Source organism: Microtus pennsylvanicus, chromosome 10 (assembly GCF_037038515.1).
Source record: "Microtus pennsylvanicus isolate mMicPen1 chromosome 10, mMicPen1.hap1, whole genome shotgun sequence".
NCBI lineage: Eukaryota > Metazoa > Chordata > Mammalia > Rodentia > Cricetidae > Microtus > Microtus pennsylvanicus.
Window position 1 is genome coordinate 24,840,016 of NC_134588.1, and position 14,778 is coordinate 24,854,793.

The 14,778-nt window shown below is 41.3% G+C and overlaps 1 protein-coding gene across 1 annotated transcript in view; it reads left to right on the plus strand.

Annotated features, from left to right (window-relative positions):
• Nucleotides 1-14,778, plus strand: part of Thsd7b (thrombospondin type 1 domain containing 7B) — an 857,540-nt gene that overhangs the window by 341,182 nt on the left and 501,580 nt on the right. The window contains exon 5 of the mRNA XM_075987816.1: nucleotides 13,180-13,349. Coding sequence (XP_075843931.1) covers nucleotides 13,180-13,349 — 170 coding nt within the window. The remainder of the gene's footprint in view (nucleotides 1-13,179; nucleotides 13,350-14,778) is intronic.

A 14,778-nucleotide genomic window follows, 5' to 3' on the forward strand; every position in this document is an offset into this window, starting at 1 on the left:
GATGATATAACTAGAATCTCTTTCTATTTCAAGCCTGGGGATGCTTGTAATTAGACTTTATGTCCATCATTTACTTGATGTGACATCTCAAAAAAGCACATGTCTTCTCTAGGACACTTTCCTTCATAGTGGCATTATTAGTTTTATATCACTTACATTACAGGTGTGTAAAATCCCAGGCCCAATGCTTAGGACATAAAGAGAGTACCAAAGGGATGCCATTGCTGGTGTGGTATAATTTTGACCCTTGCATAAAGAAAATCCTCTCTTTCCTTGAACAGCAGATTATAGTAGTCACAGGATGAATAAAACTATGGTTTCTGTGTATTTTGGAAATCTTCCTCATGGGCATATAATTCAGATTTTTTAATAGTGTGCCTGTAGGAATAGAATCTTGATCTGTCAGCATATACTATTGTGGGCCAGTATTATAACAGGGCCTTAAGTGAACTAAATATGAAGGCTACATGGAAGATGAGAGTTTCTCATATGTTGGGACTCTCTGGAGACTCACTCACAGTCTCTCCACATCACTCTGAGAATCATGATGTTTTCCCTGGCGGTAGACACCCCATTGAGATACATATATCTGGGTGCATGTAACACTCTGTGCCATTCTTTAGCAGCAAAATAAGTTGGGACTGTGATAATTATGCACCCCAAGTGAAGTCCTTTAATGGTTGCCATTCATTTATAATTCATGGTATTTAATATCTGGAAGCAGAGACTAGCAGGTTTTCTGATGACAAGCAGGCCTAGATCTGTTGTTTGAACACATGGATGAGTTTGGCATTTATTTAAAAACAAAATCAAACTCTTTCAAATTATGAACCTGTTGGAAATGAGCTTCTTGGAGAAATCTCTGAAGTACCAACCAGTGTTGCCTGCAGAGATGCTATGTTAACTAATGTTTCTCCTTAGTTATGGGCAAAAAATAATGAATGAATAACAACAGAGACATCAGCCACCCTTCTTATTTATTTGGGTTCCAAGCTGTGGCTCCTACCACAGGGAAGATGGACCACACAGCATAAAGGCTGCAGATCTCCTTTTGTTTCTCATTGGACATTGGTGATTAAAATTCATTGTGAGCAATAGAAATGAAAACAAAAATCTATTAAGAAATACAAATGCCCACATCTCCATCCCAGAATTCATGAGTGTCCACATACATCAAGCAATTTTATTCACTCCATTTCTCTGTAGCAGGAAAATGCATGGTTCTGAGTCTTCACATTGTTTTGATTAAACCCTCACATTGTGATTTGGCTTTACTCTTTCTCTGTCTTTTCTATTGATAACATGCCCGATCATTAAACAAATACACAAACACAGAGTTCTTGTTCTTTGCCAAGCATGGGGTTAAATGCCAGGGTGACTTCAGAGAGCACAATAGACACATGCCCCTCCCTTCATGGAAACAGACTTCAGTAACAAGGAAGAACAAACAATAACATACATAAAATCTATTTTTGGTGCCCGAGTTGTTAAAAAACAAAATACTAATATTAGGTACAGAGGGAAACTTCTGGAATGCTGTGGTGGTCTTGGTCAGCACTGTTTACAGAATTAAATTGTGTTAGTAGAGAAAGTTTATTTGAACAAGGGCTATGTCAGTTAGGGATATTATTTAAAGAACATGAATAACCACTTGGGAAATTAGGGGGCAAATACTCCCAGAAAAGCATGTGATGGAGAAGAGATTTAGTCCCTGCAAACAAGTGTTTTTCCCTAGTGCAGTGTTGAGGATCCTGGGCTCCATTGACTCCCTACAGCCATAACCAACGAGTCAGTCCTTGACACGGGTATACTGAAAGAAGCAGAAATATGAGGGGCCAGTTTTAAGGCACTCTTGAGAATGAGAACGTGTTGGAACTTGCATGACTTAATCTGAAGGAAGATAAGGTCTAGCCATGTTTTGCTTGTAAGGACATTTGGGACTGAATAAGAATTAGCATTGTACACCCCTAAGCTTGTCTCGACACTGACTCAAGATCAGCCAAAGAAACTCCCTTCTCCAATATCACTCAGTCCAAAGCAATTGTGTGCTCCTCTCTCAGCTCCAGCATAGCCCTAAACACTCACTGTGGGTGATAAGCATGGGAGAGAAATCAGTCTCCTTTTCACCCTTGACCTTGAGTTCTTTGGCATTTTCCTCTACCATCGGGTATTGCTTTCTGTCCTCAGACACTAAAAGATATGCAATTTATAAAAACTCCTAGAACCATGGCAGAGGGGTCATTGGAACCATGCTGTGCTGAGCCAGCCCTGCCCTTCGCTGGTCCTGGTATGGGTGGTTCTGATCTTAGCTGAATTTTATAGCAGGAGAGTTGGCCCTACCCCTCAGGGGAGAGCCACTCCCAGACTTGAGAAAGAGGGCCTCACCCCTCACCATAGGTGTGCACCTCACCTGGGAATCACACACTAGAGCTGACCTTGTTGTTGGGGTTACAGGTGAGTCAGCCCTCAGGGTGTGAGAACAGGAAAGTTGACCTCCCTGTCATATGCCCCCTACAGCAGTTGGGAGAGAGGACCCTGTGCCTTACCTAGGCAAAATAGTAATTGGCCCTGGTAATATGAATGAGGGAGACCTGGATCTGAGGGCCCAAGAGCAAGCTGACTGCCCTGCTCTTTATTGTGGGCTCTATGGGTGAGCTAGCCTAGGCATTGCTGGAGAGCTCATCTGGGTAGTGACAATGAAGACAAGGGAGGGAGCGAAGCAACCCAGCTACGACCCAGGCCTGGACACAGGGCTATGTCTTGGCCCACCCCAACATCTACAAAATCTATGAACAGTTGGAGCATGTTAAGGAGACAAACCTACAGATCCAAAACAGTGAGATATCCATGACAAAGGACAACAACAGGATATACAAGAGGAACCCCGGTGAGAGGCCATTATAGGTGATATAGCAGAAGCCAGAGGCCTGGAGCCAGAGTAATGACTAGCGGTAAATAATACTTGCAGGATGAAGAGACTAAAGGGTAAACGGTGTGTCTCAACAGGCCACACTGTAACTTCCATGGCCAGAGTCTTCTGTTTTGTTTGTTTGTGGTTTTGTTTTTATTTTTGCTTGGTTTGGTTTTTAGTTTTTCTTTTAAATTTAGCTTTGTTTTAGGGGGGAGATTACAAGGACAGAGGGCAGATTCGAGGGGACAGGGTGGTATGGGGGATCAGAATACATGATATGAAATCCACAAAGAAATATTAAAAGGAAAACAAACAAATGCCTAGGACCATGGTTGTTCCTGTATCCCAGGTAGCATCCAAAGGATTTGATCCACAAGCCCAAACTCTCAAGGACTTGTGCAAGATGAGGCAGCCTTGTTTACTAGAGTCTTAATAAAGCAAAGGCCGGGGCCCAGTCATACTCCTAGCCCTTCAGGGAAGAACTACAACAGAACCCCGTTCTAGTGGAAAAACTTGTAATAATCACACAAGAATGTTGATTGAGTCACCTGCGGACATCTTTGTTAGAAATGACACCTCCTGCCAGCCACTTGCAGGAGACAAGTTTTCATACGAAAATGGCTGTTCAACCCCTTACATAATCATTTAAAGTTTGGGATTGAGTAGCAGGCAGCACTACCAGATGGTGAAGTGGCCAATGCAGAGTACACCTCGTCAGAAAACTTCCAGGCAGAAGCTGCATGGCTAACGGTGTCACGTAGACTATGCAGCATTGCCGCAGAGAAAAGCCAATTTATTAAATGTGGTTTCAGTACTTCACGCTGGCACAGAATAGATGGGTCCTGTTAACCCCCCTTCCTTCCTTGTTACTGACATGTGTAAATTTATCTGTGTTATGGGTAGGGTAGAAACCCTTGGCATAAAGTCTGTATATGGAAAGTTACGCTGAGAGACATTTCCAGGCCCCTACATTGCCTTCAGATTTGCTGGTTACACAACCCCAGAAATCAGCCTTTCTTTCTCTCTCTCTTTTCTTTGCCTATTAAAAAATAAGAAATTTTATGATGTTACAGTTACCCTGATACTAAATCCACACAAAGAATCAAAAAGGAGAATTACAAACCAATCTCCCTCATGATCATTAATGCAAAAATACTCAATAAAATACTGACAAACTGAATAAAAGAACACACCAAAAAAATTATTCATCATGATGAAACTAGCTTCATTGTAGAGATGCAGAATGGTTTAACATATGAAGCATATGGTTTGTCAATATAATGCACCATATAAATAAACTGAAAGAAAAATTAAAAAATAAAAATAAAAAATAATAAAGTGTTTTGGGGCAGTTTCCCTTCAAAATCTGTTTCAGTCTGTCATGAAGCTAATTGTTGGATAATTCAGAAAGGAAGAAATGGAAAACATTGGTTTACTTATCCTGTGAATTTTGCATACTATGTTCTTCCAAACAGAGTAGTTTAGCAAGGGAGTTCTCACACATGCCTAGGGCTTGCCTTTCTTTCTCCTTCCCTCCCTCCCTCCTTCCTTCGCTTCCTCCTTTCCTTTCTTACTTGCTCCCTTTTTCCCCTCCCAGAGCAAGTCACCTAGAATAGCATTTGACTCAAATTCAGTGCTCAGCAAACACTGGGTGAATTAATGTCTGCTCAAGCACCAGAAAGATAGAGAACAATAACTTGCATGTATCCTTTATTGCATGCATACAGTTATTGTATAATGTGTGTGAAGCAATGAAAGGCAGTTTGTAAAATGCATCTGAAATTAGCCCAATCAAAACGATCAGGTAGAAACTATCCCAGACAGGGGTGACTACAGAGAGCTTGCACGGTCTCAGACGTTCCCTGTGTATAGCAGGTCTAATTTTCCAGATTGTAACGACTGTAAGTAATGTTACCCCAGATAAGGCAAGGAGTGAAACCACACTCTGGATTTGGTCACAACCTGGCTTCTAACACACATCACCACTCACATCTTTTAGATCTTCTCCCCATGATTTCTCTCATTGCACCCAATACCCCACACATGGTACAAGCTCAATAAAGAGTTGTCAGATAGATTAATGGATTCTTTAAGGAGGCATGGTTTCCATTGTTGTTTAAATTAAACAGATTTCTGCAGCAATTGAGAAGTAAAGGAGCCATACCCCAGAACACCACGGAGAATCTGTTTCAGAAACGAAACAAGTTTTCTAAGAATTTGAAATTATTTCCTAAGGACATTGGCACCTTTTTTATTGGATCTATCTATTACTGGTAAATGTGGTTTCATGAGTCCTGCTGGACGGAAGATTTGTTCCCCGGTTAGCGTAAGGAAGTTAACGTACTGTTAAGTGCTCTGCATAGTGATGGAAGTCTATTAATAATACATCTGTGTAGGTTGGCTAGCAAAGCCATCTGCTGAGGAACCGAGAGCCTTGCTTTTCAAAGTAGCTTTCCATAATCAATAGCCCACTCTATCCAATAAAAAATTACTAGAGCATAAAATGTATAAAGGCTTGACCAGTTCCCTTATGCTGATGGTCTGTTTACAAAAAAAAGACAAGTTAATTCTTTTCCAAATGCATTTACAACTTTCAAAGGACAACACACATTATCATAAATTAGTCACGCTGTAGAGCACTGATTTTTAATACACGCACACATTTAATTGGAATACCTTGCACTGTGGTTTCAATTCCAGGAGTGTTTGCAAATCGATACGTGCTCAATCAAAACATGACCGTTAACTAATGCAATTGTTTTGTCAATCTGTCATCATCAATTCACTTAAGATTCTACCCCGTATTCCTGGCTTCACATCTTAGCTGTATGACGAGGGAGAGAGGAAGTCCACCCTTTGAGCAGTCCCGAGCCTTGTGAAAGTGTCAAAGCCTAGATTCGAAGGGCAGAGGCGGCCGTGGAGCTGGTGTCTTAGGTGACACATTGGCAGGATGGAGATCTTTTAAAGAATTGTCACTGAACACTTCTTCACTTCTAATTTTAGCTTTGCTCATTTAGGAGAGCTGTACTCATTGCCAAAAGAAAGAGAATTTTAAACTTCCCCTTCCTTTGTCTCTCAATGTAGGGGATAGGTTTAGTTACAGAATTCCTTAAATTGGATGTTACTCTGAAAGTCAAGCTGCCAGAGATATTTATTATTTAACTCCAGGACTTCAAGTTGCCCTGTCCTAACCCAGATTTTTGTCATTTGCATTTGCATGAGAAATGTGTTTCCACACTAAGAAGATTGCTCTTAGAGTGGTTACATTAGTATCTTTTACAATGGTTAATATTTTGACTATTTGAAATTTATACAATTTTTATGAATGATAGCCATCCATCATGACTTCCCCCAACTCCCCCAGTACCCTCACCCCTCCTCAGCTTTTCAGATTCATGGTCTCTTTTTATTTTTAACTTTAGGATATATTTTTATTTTAATTATGTATATACATGTGTACGTGCAGGTGCATATGTGTGCTATATGCAGGTGCTCATGGAGTCCAGAAGAGGATGTTGGCTCTCTTGACGCTATAGACTACAGGTGGTTGTGAGCTACCTAATGTGGGTGCTGAACTTGGATCATCTACAAAAGCAGCAAGTGCTTTTAACCACTGACCCGGGTCCCAAGCCTCATAATGTTGATTTTACTTTGTCGTTATTGTTACTGTTATATTATTATTATTTAGGCTGTGGATAGCATCTGAGAATGATAGCATATCAAATCTTAACATTTATATAGAAGGTAGATGTACTGATTGACTACCAATGAGTTTCAGGCATGAGTTCATGTTTCAGAATATAGATTCTAGAATGTAAACAGACAGAAAAGGGCTGACTTGCTCAGCATTTAATCTATTAGAAAGTTGTTTCCACCTTCAACATGTATTTAGAATGCAATTGCTTCTCTACGCACCCACCACCATGACTTTTGCACTTTAGCTACCCTGGGCTTACAAAGATTTCTCCCTCCTCTTTCCTTTCCCTACCTATTCCCACTCTTCGTTCCTCTCCTGGGTGATTCTTTTAGCACTGAAATTACTTTGGCCTGTTGTCACCCACCCTACCCCATCCCCGCCCGACAAACTTCCCGTAATTTCCTCTTGCCTTTGGGAAATAATTGCCCTTACACCAACCTGCAAGGCTCTCTGTGTAACCTGCTTACAGGTCTCTGCCCTTACACTCTCAGGCTTAGAGCATCTCTCCCACCACAGAGGACTCTGGATGTTTCTTAGGAGTCAAGCCTTCTCAGCTTGACGTTCGAACCTGTTCACTGACCTGCTAAAACCCTGACAGCTACTTGGTCCTCTGTTCTCTGCCTCTTTTCACTCAGGATTCTGGTCTTCCTTGGTGAGGCTCTCTTTCTCTCTGTCTCTTTCCTGTTGGTCCAGGGCCATGTTAGATACTGAAACTCTGATGTCTTTCCTGGATCTTGGAATCTGTCAGGCTCCCTGTTGTCTGAAGTCACTCACGATGTGCACAGAGCTGGAAGTCAGAATGTCGCTGCGGAGAAAAGGGTGGGTAAACACAGCATAGCCTAGAGATGAACGGCCTCTCTGAGCAGGCCTTTCTATTTTCCCAGTAGAGCTGCTCGGCAGGTCTTCTCTGGCCTCAGTCTCCGGTCCCTGACTGTCCATTCACTCAGCTCTGCCTGAGTGTAACTTACATTTGGAGTGCTAGCAGCCCCCCCCCCTCCTTGTTAATGCATGGGTTTTTAGAGTGACTGGATGTGTACTTGCTCACTAACATCAGGGTCCCCGAGTTGTGACCACCTGAGTAGATGGTTGATTTGCCCCAAAAGAACTGACATGGGAACAGTGTGGGGGATTTGATTTCAGGGCTTTCTTGAAAATGAACGCCCTCCCCTTTCAGAAACTTGTTTTGGCAACTGTTAGTGATGATGTGAATTTTCACAGTTAGATTGTCTGCTGCTCGACTTTCATCTCCTCCCCCCTGTGAATCTTTCATCGCTCCTACGTGTTGAAATTTAACCTTGTGAAACTATAGTAGTGTAATTATAAAACAACCGGTTGGTAAATATCTTGATATTGAGAAGTGTTATTGGACAGGCACCACTGACAATATCACCAGGACCTCTGGAAGATCTATGTTTTTATTTCAGCCCGGGATCCAGTTCCTCCACCCAGTACCAGTGCTTGCTGGTTCTTGCATTACCCAAGTTGGGTAGAGCACCTGTTTTCATTGAGCTTGCATTCAGTTTCACCGGAGTCGACTTTGTGGCTCTTCTATTCACAGTAGCGACCGAGCCAAACCAAATTCACTTTGGATCCTACCCGACACCATAACAGCCCAAATAAACTGTCATGTTTATTCTCTTGAGTCAGACTGTTAGGAAAACACAAATTGATCTTATACCCATGCCAGGGTAGGAGGCACGGAAACTTACTCCTTTCTTTCCTTTGGTGTTCATCTACTCCACTGGAGGCATTCCCACAGCTACCTCCAGGATGTTGCTTCCCCAGAGGACATGGGACTCTGCTTTCTAAGGCTCCATAGTACCCTCCTAAGCAGGAGAGCAGCGTAATGATGTGCCGCAAGGTGCTGGAGTTAGAAAGCAGGGTTTGTAAAACCTGGCCATCGACACAGACTCATCCACTAAAGAGAACATCCTAGGCTAAGGAGCCCGCATTTGCAAAGGACTGCCACCACAAGCATGCCGGAAGACGTGAGAGTGTAGCGTTTAGCTGAGCGCACTCCTTTGATTTCTTATTCTGTCAGATCCTAGAGACACTCTCTCTCAGGCTGCTGGAGTTCAGGGCACTTGGTTCTCATGGTTGCTGGGTGATTTTTGACTAAACATAACTGAGGTATTTGGAAAACATAAAGTGAAAAGAGATGAGCCAAGACTATGAAATAATCTGTATTTAAAAAGGAGCATATGCCCTTTACTGCTCTGTTGTTTTCTTTACCTCTTGCCGAGTTGGTATTTTCTCAGGGATGGGAAACAACGGTGATAGTAACAAATGCCCCATTTTTCCTTCGAGAATTTTGTCACTTGCCAGTGAACGGAAGTTGGGTCTCCCTGGTTAATGAGCTACCAACAGAGATCTTATTGCTTTGTGTAAAATCACCATCATTAAACTATTCCTTTTCATTTTTCTTCATAATGACTTCCAAAAATCTATCCATTACTAATTATTCCAGAGTTGTGAAAAATTAATTGAAAAAGTGGTTTGTACAAGGTAACCTATTCCTCATTTGACTTGCAAGGCTGCTAAACTGTTTTCCATGCTCTTTTCAACATTTTGTTTGCTAGAATAGGAATGTGGCATTAAAAAAGTATAGAAGATAGGATGTTTAGAATTTTAAAACATTTTAAAATTATTCTTTGATAATTTTAAATGTGTATAGAATGTATCTTGATTATTTCCACCTCACACTTCTCTTCCAGCTCCTCTTAAGCCTCCCCAACACAACTCCCTCCATCTCCATGTTCTGTCTTTCTTTCTGTGAAATAAACCCAGTAAGTTCTGTCTCTATGCCCATGAATGTGCACCAAGCATAGAAGCATCATCCTGCCAGTGGCTGCAGCCCTGAGGAAAGGACACTCTTCCTTTCTCAGCAGCCGTCAACTACCAATGACTCCTCGGCGTGGAGTAGAACCTTGGGAGTTTCTTCCTGATCTGTGCTGGAATTTTAGCTAGCTCAGTCTTGCATAGGTGTAGTGTCTCAGTGACTTTGAGTTAAGTGTGAAACCACCCTGTCACATCCAGAGGAAAGCAGTCTTCCCCAGCCTCTGTTCTTCCCTCTATTCCCCAGTTTTCTTGAACTTTAGGTTTGAAGTGGTTGATACAGATGATCAACCTATGGCTGAACACCCACAGCCTCTTGTTCTTATTACTCTGCCTTCACCACTGCCCACTGTAAAATAAGCTTCTTTCATCAGTAGCACAGATCTACAGCTATTAACACAACTCTTTTTCAGGCAGTTGGATAACATGTACATTTAGTAAAACAATCGCAGTAAGTTCCCCCAGGGCTCATGACCACCTGAGCCATGCATTCTTCACCAGATTTATAGTGCCAGACATGAATTCACTCCGTGGTAGGCTTCAAATCCAGACAGATAATTGTTGGATTACCCTACAACGGTTAGTCCACTATTGCCCCAGAGGGAACATCTTATCTGGCAGAACAATGTTGGAGCATTCAGGGTGCTAGGTAAGACTAAATATATAACTATTGAGGAAACCAATGAAACCCTCATGAATAAATGTGTGTGTGTGTGTGTCTATAGACTGTTCATTCTCTCCTGGGATACCCAGACCCGAATAATCTCACACAAACTATATTAATTGCAACAGGGTTTGGCCAATAGCTTAGGTGTATTTCTATCTAGGTCTCACATCTTAAATTGACCCATTTCTATTAATCTATGTATCACCACAAGGTTGTGGCCTACTGGTAAGTTTTCCATGTCTGTCTCCTTCAGCAGCTACATGGCATCTTTTTGACTCTGCCTTCTCTCTATATATTTATCTCTGTTTGGATTTCCTGCCTGCTAAGTCATTGACCGAAACAGTTTATTCATTAGCAAAGAAAATCAATATATATATATATATATATATATATATATATATATATATATATATATATACACACACACACACACACACACACACACACACAGAAGGACATCACACATTGTGTGTGTGTGTGTATGTGTGTAGGTGCATGTGTAGTGAGGCAGCAATGGACAAATACACTGAGAATGATATAAAGAGACAGGGAATGGGGATGTAACTCAGTTGGTAAAGTGTTTGCCTATCAAGTGTTCAATTACCAGCACTACATAGATCACATGTAATGATAGTTAGCTATAATTGGGGTACTCAGGAAACAGAGACAGGAGGATCAGAAACTCAAGGTTATATTCAGCTATACAGCAAGTATAAATTCAAAGCAAGTTTGGAATAAATTTGCCCCTATCTTAAGTAAAAGGAGAAGTGTGTGTGTGTGTGTGTGTGTGTGTGTGTGTGTGGTATAGAAGAGAAAGAGGATTAACTTTCATTATATGACAAGTTCAGTGTTTGGTATGATTACCTACATCTTAGGAATGAGAAAGTAGAACTGGAGATTAAGCTGATCAAGCTGAAGAACTAATAATTAGCAATTAGCTCCTATTCAGATAACGTTGGTGAGTTTCTTAAGGCAGTGCATTTGCGGTGGTATACACCACAGAGTATACTGCACACAGCGCATTTGCCAGTCTTATAGGGCTGGAGTCAGTTGCTGTAGCTACCTCCTTATTAGATGGAAACACTTCTTTAAGAGAGTTAAAAATAAAGAACTCTTGAAGACGAAGAGTTGAATAACCATCCTACAGCCAGTCACCAACCTCACTGTACTTTTCCGTACAATGCAGCTACCTGTGTTCCACAGCTCAGAGCCAAGTCCTTCACTCATGCGACCCTAGGGAATGGAGTGAGAAGTTAGGAATGGGTGGCTTTGTAGCTATTCCTTTGGAGAATTACTGCCTCATGCTCAGACTCCTTGCCATCTTTCTGCCAGCCAGGAATTAGAAGAGGGTTGTTTATGTTCACCTATAAGGAGGAAGATTTGACCTTGGGGCTCCAAATTCCTTCTTTATCGCAAATCCCTACTCCTGTGTGTGTGTGTATGTGTGTGTGTGTATGTGTGTATGTGTATTCATACATTTGTATGTACTGTCATGTACTGCTTTGTGCTGTGTGTATGTGTTCATATAAGTTTGTGTGTGTGTGTGTGTGTGTGCGCATAAATGTGGAGACTAGAGGTTCAGAGGTTGGCAGCAGATATTTTTCTTAGTTATTCTCCACCTTGGTTTATTTTTTTGTGACAAGGTCCTTTGCTAATTCTGAAGACCATGTATTCACCTAGACTGGCTGACCAGAAGACTCCAGGGAGCTCATTTCTCCACACCTAGCTGGGGTGTGCACCTGAGAGCTGGACATCTGAACTCACGTTTTCGCACTTGCATAGCTGAACTGTCTTTCCAATCATCCTTTCTCCACAAATATTTAAGCCTAGGGAAAACGTGTGGAAATGAAATAATAAGGGTGAGGGAGAAAAATTGACTTACAACAAACCTGGATGAGTTGTCTGCATCTTCATCTGTGGAATATACTTTGCACCAACTAATAATTCCAGGCTTCTAAGCTTTTGAGAATGATAATATCCACTGCAAAGAGTTTGATCATTATCAAGATTTTTAGATATTTTCATATTTGCTGCTTGATTTTCAATTTCACTCTTGTTTCTGAAATCTATGGTCTTAGTGACAAGTAATAATTACTATATTTTACTTTTATTATAAGCAATCACATTGCTGAGAAATCTTTCCTCGCATCAGAGAATGTTCTTAGGTTTTCTTTGTTATTCCAGAAGATAATGAGTCTGTGTATGTATGAGGATGCTGTGGGTTATATTAATGATTTGAACTTGAGGAATGCTGTAATAACCCACAAAAGGAAATAATGTTGGAAGATGGGAACCCAGGTATGATGGTGGTAGATTTGCTTTCTGTAAATTATATATAAACTCTATTGCATTTTACTGCTTTAGTTTTATCTGTTTTAAAATCTTTCTTCGCCAATTAATTATAAGCCAGGAAGACTCATTTCTATGTCAGTTTAAATAACTCTATGCTGCTTGTGTTGAAAAATATTCGTTGACTAAACATAGTGACATACGCAGTGTTAACACATTTTAATAAACATTTAACGCACATTTTAATGAATTCATCCTAATTGGTTTATCTCAGTGTCAAGGTGTTAAATGGGGAGAAAATGATTTCTAGATCATGATTGAGATGTTAGAGACCAATTTGCCTATTTGGAAAGAAAATGTCTTCAAGAATATACATTCCTCCACTAATTGAAAAAGAAAACTAACTTCCGTGTAGTTGTCTGGAAGTCTGATTGGTAACTGTTGTTGACAGTTTCAGCTGCCATATTGTGTTTCCAGATACTTCCTCTAATTCTTCTCTCTCTTCCACTTCATACTGAAACACACCCACCACTTGCCTTACACAGCCACTGCTTCCTTACTTCCCTTCCCTCAGTCCAGTCACTTTGTGCTCTCGGTTGCCACCATGGACAGGTGTGATTCGCTCTAGGAAATAATAGGGATTTAGTAATCCAAAGTCAGGAAACTTCTTTCTCCACAGTGAGAAAGAGATTTTCATGTGCGTTTGATGTCGTTTCCTGATTTCTTCTGAGCTAGATACTTTTCCTCATTAGCTCTTCTTCTTTTAAACAAACCAAACAGGTATTCCTGGAGAACCTCTGAATGGAAGGAATGCCAAGTCTCTCTTCTCCTGGAGCAACAGGACCCACTTTGGCACAACACAGGACCAGTCTGTGGTGGTGGGATCCAGACCCGAGAGGTGTACTGTGCCCAAAGTCTACCAGCAGCCATCTCATCGAGGGCCAAGGAAGGTAGGCGGCCAGCTCCTGGTAGAGGGTGTGACTGGCTGGAAGGAGAACCCACCCCAGTACTTCTCCTAGTATTTTTTTAACTTGAAAATAAATATTTATTTATTCTTTGAAATTTTTGTACATTTTATTTCGATCATATCCATTCAGTATTACCTACCTTCAGCTACCCTGAGTACCCTGCATTCTTTCATTCTCCCAATTTCATACCCTGCTTTTTGGATAATAACTCCCTATGTTAAACTAGTGATTCTCATATGCACATAGGTGAGGGTCCAACCCCTGGGGCATGGCAGTCCAGTATCCATTCAAAGGAGAATGGTTTTTGCCTCCCTCAGCATCAACGGCTCAGATCTTAGCTAACTTACTGACTGAATAAACAAGAGTGGAGGACATTGCTAACACTCTACAGGAAGCTGTGATTTCTACCAGCTGCTCAGAAAATTGAGGCTGGACAAATCTTCAGAGGGTGTGATAGACTTGAACTGTGGAACTTTTGGGGACTTTGGTTGGGAAGACGGTAACATATGACCTTTATTCTGTGAAGCTCTTCCTGCTAGCTTCACCTTTGTGGCAAATCCCAGAGTTCTAGAAGCATCTACGGCTTTGAGTTTAAATGATCGCCTTTTCCAGATTGTGCTGCTTAAAACCAGTAATTGGTGCTTTCTTTTCTGATGGCACCGATGAAAATTGACAGCTTACATACCCGGTGCTTCAGAGAAAACAAGACTGCAGTAACTCTTCTGAACTTGCAAGGCACAGCATTTAGACGGAAGGCTCCAGGTTATCCTTTCAAACATTGAGGCTGCTTGTGTCTCATCCCCTCTCTTCTTCCCTTTCCTTCATGACTGCAGTTCAAGGAGCTTCGGAGGCAAAGGCTTGAATATCTATTTTCTGCTTTGACTCTGTGTCTTGTATTGAAATTTCATCTTTCTAAAGTTTCTTCTACAAATGATCTTATTTTTAATAAATCTATTGCCAGCTTTGTTTATGAAAATGTGCATGGCAGACAGTGTCCTAGACATTTTTTATTCTCAACTTCAGGTGCTGAATGGCCTTGATTGGGTTAACTTGTGGGCACATCTGAAAGAGGGTGTCTGGACTGATGATCGATGTAGAAGGGTCAGCCTAATGTGGCTAGCATTAGGCAGGTAGTCCTTGGCTAGCGAGCCGTGTCCTCCATGATTTTTCTTTCAGTTCCTGCTTGAGTTCCTGGCCTGACTTCATCTCCTTATCAGTGGATTATGGCTTGGAAATATAAGTCCACTAAGTACTTTCCAAGCTGCTTTCGCTCAGTGTTTTTATCCCAGCAATGGAAAGCAAACTAGATTAGGCAGAGGAGATGGCGTTTTAGTACAGAAGAACAGACACTGCACAATGAAAGAGCAATTCATTACAGACTGAGTACCATCTGAATAAAGCATGGGAAAAT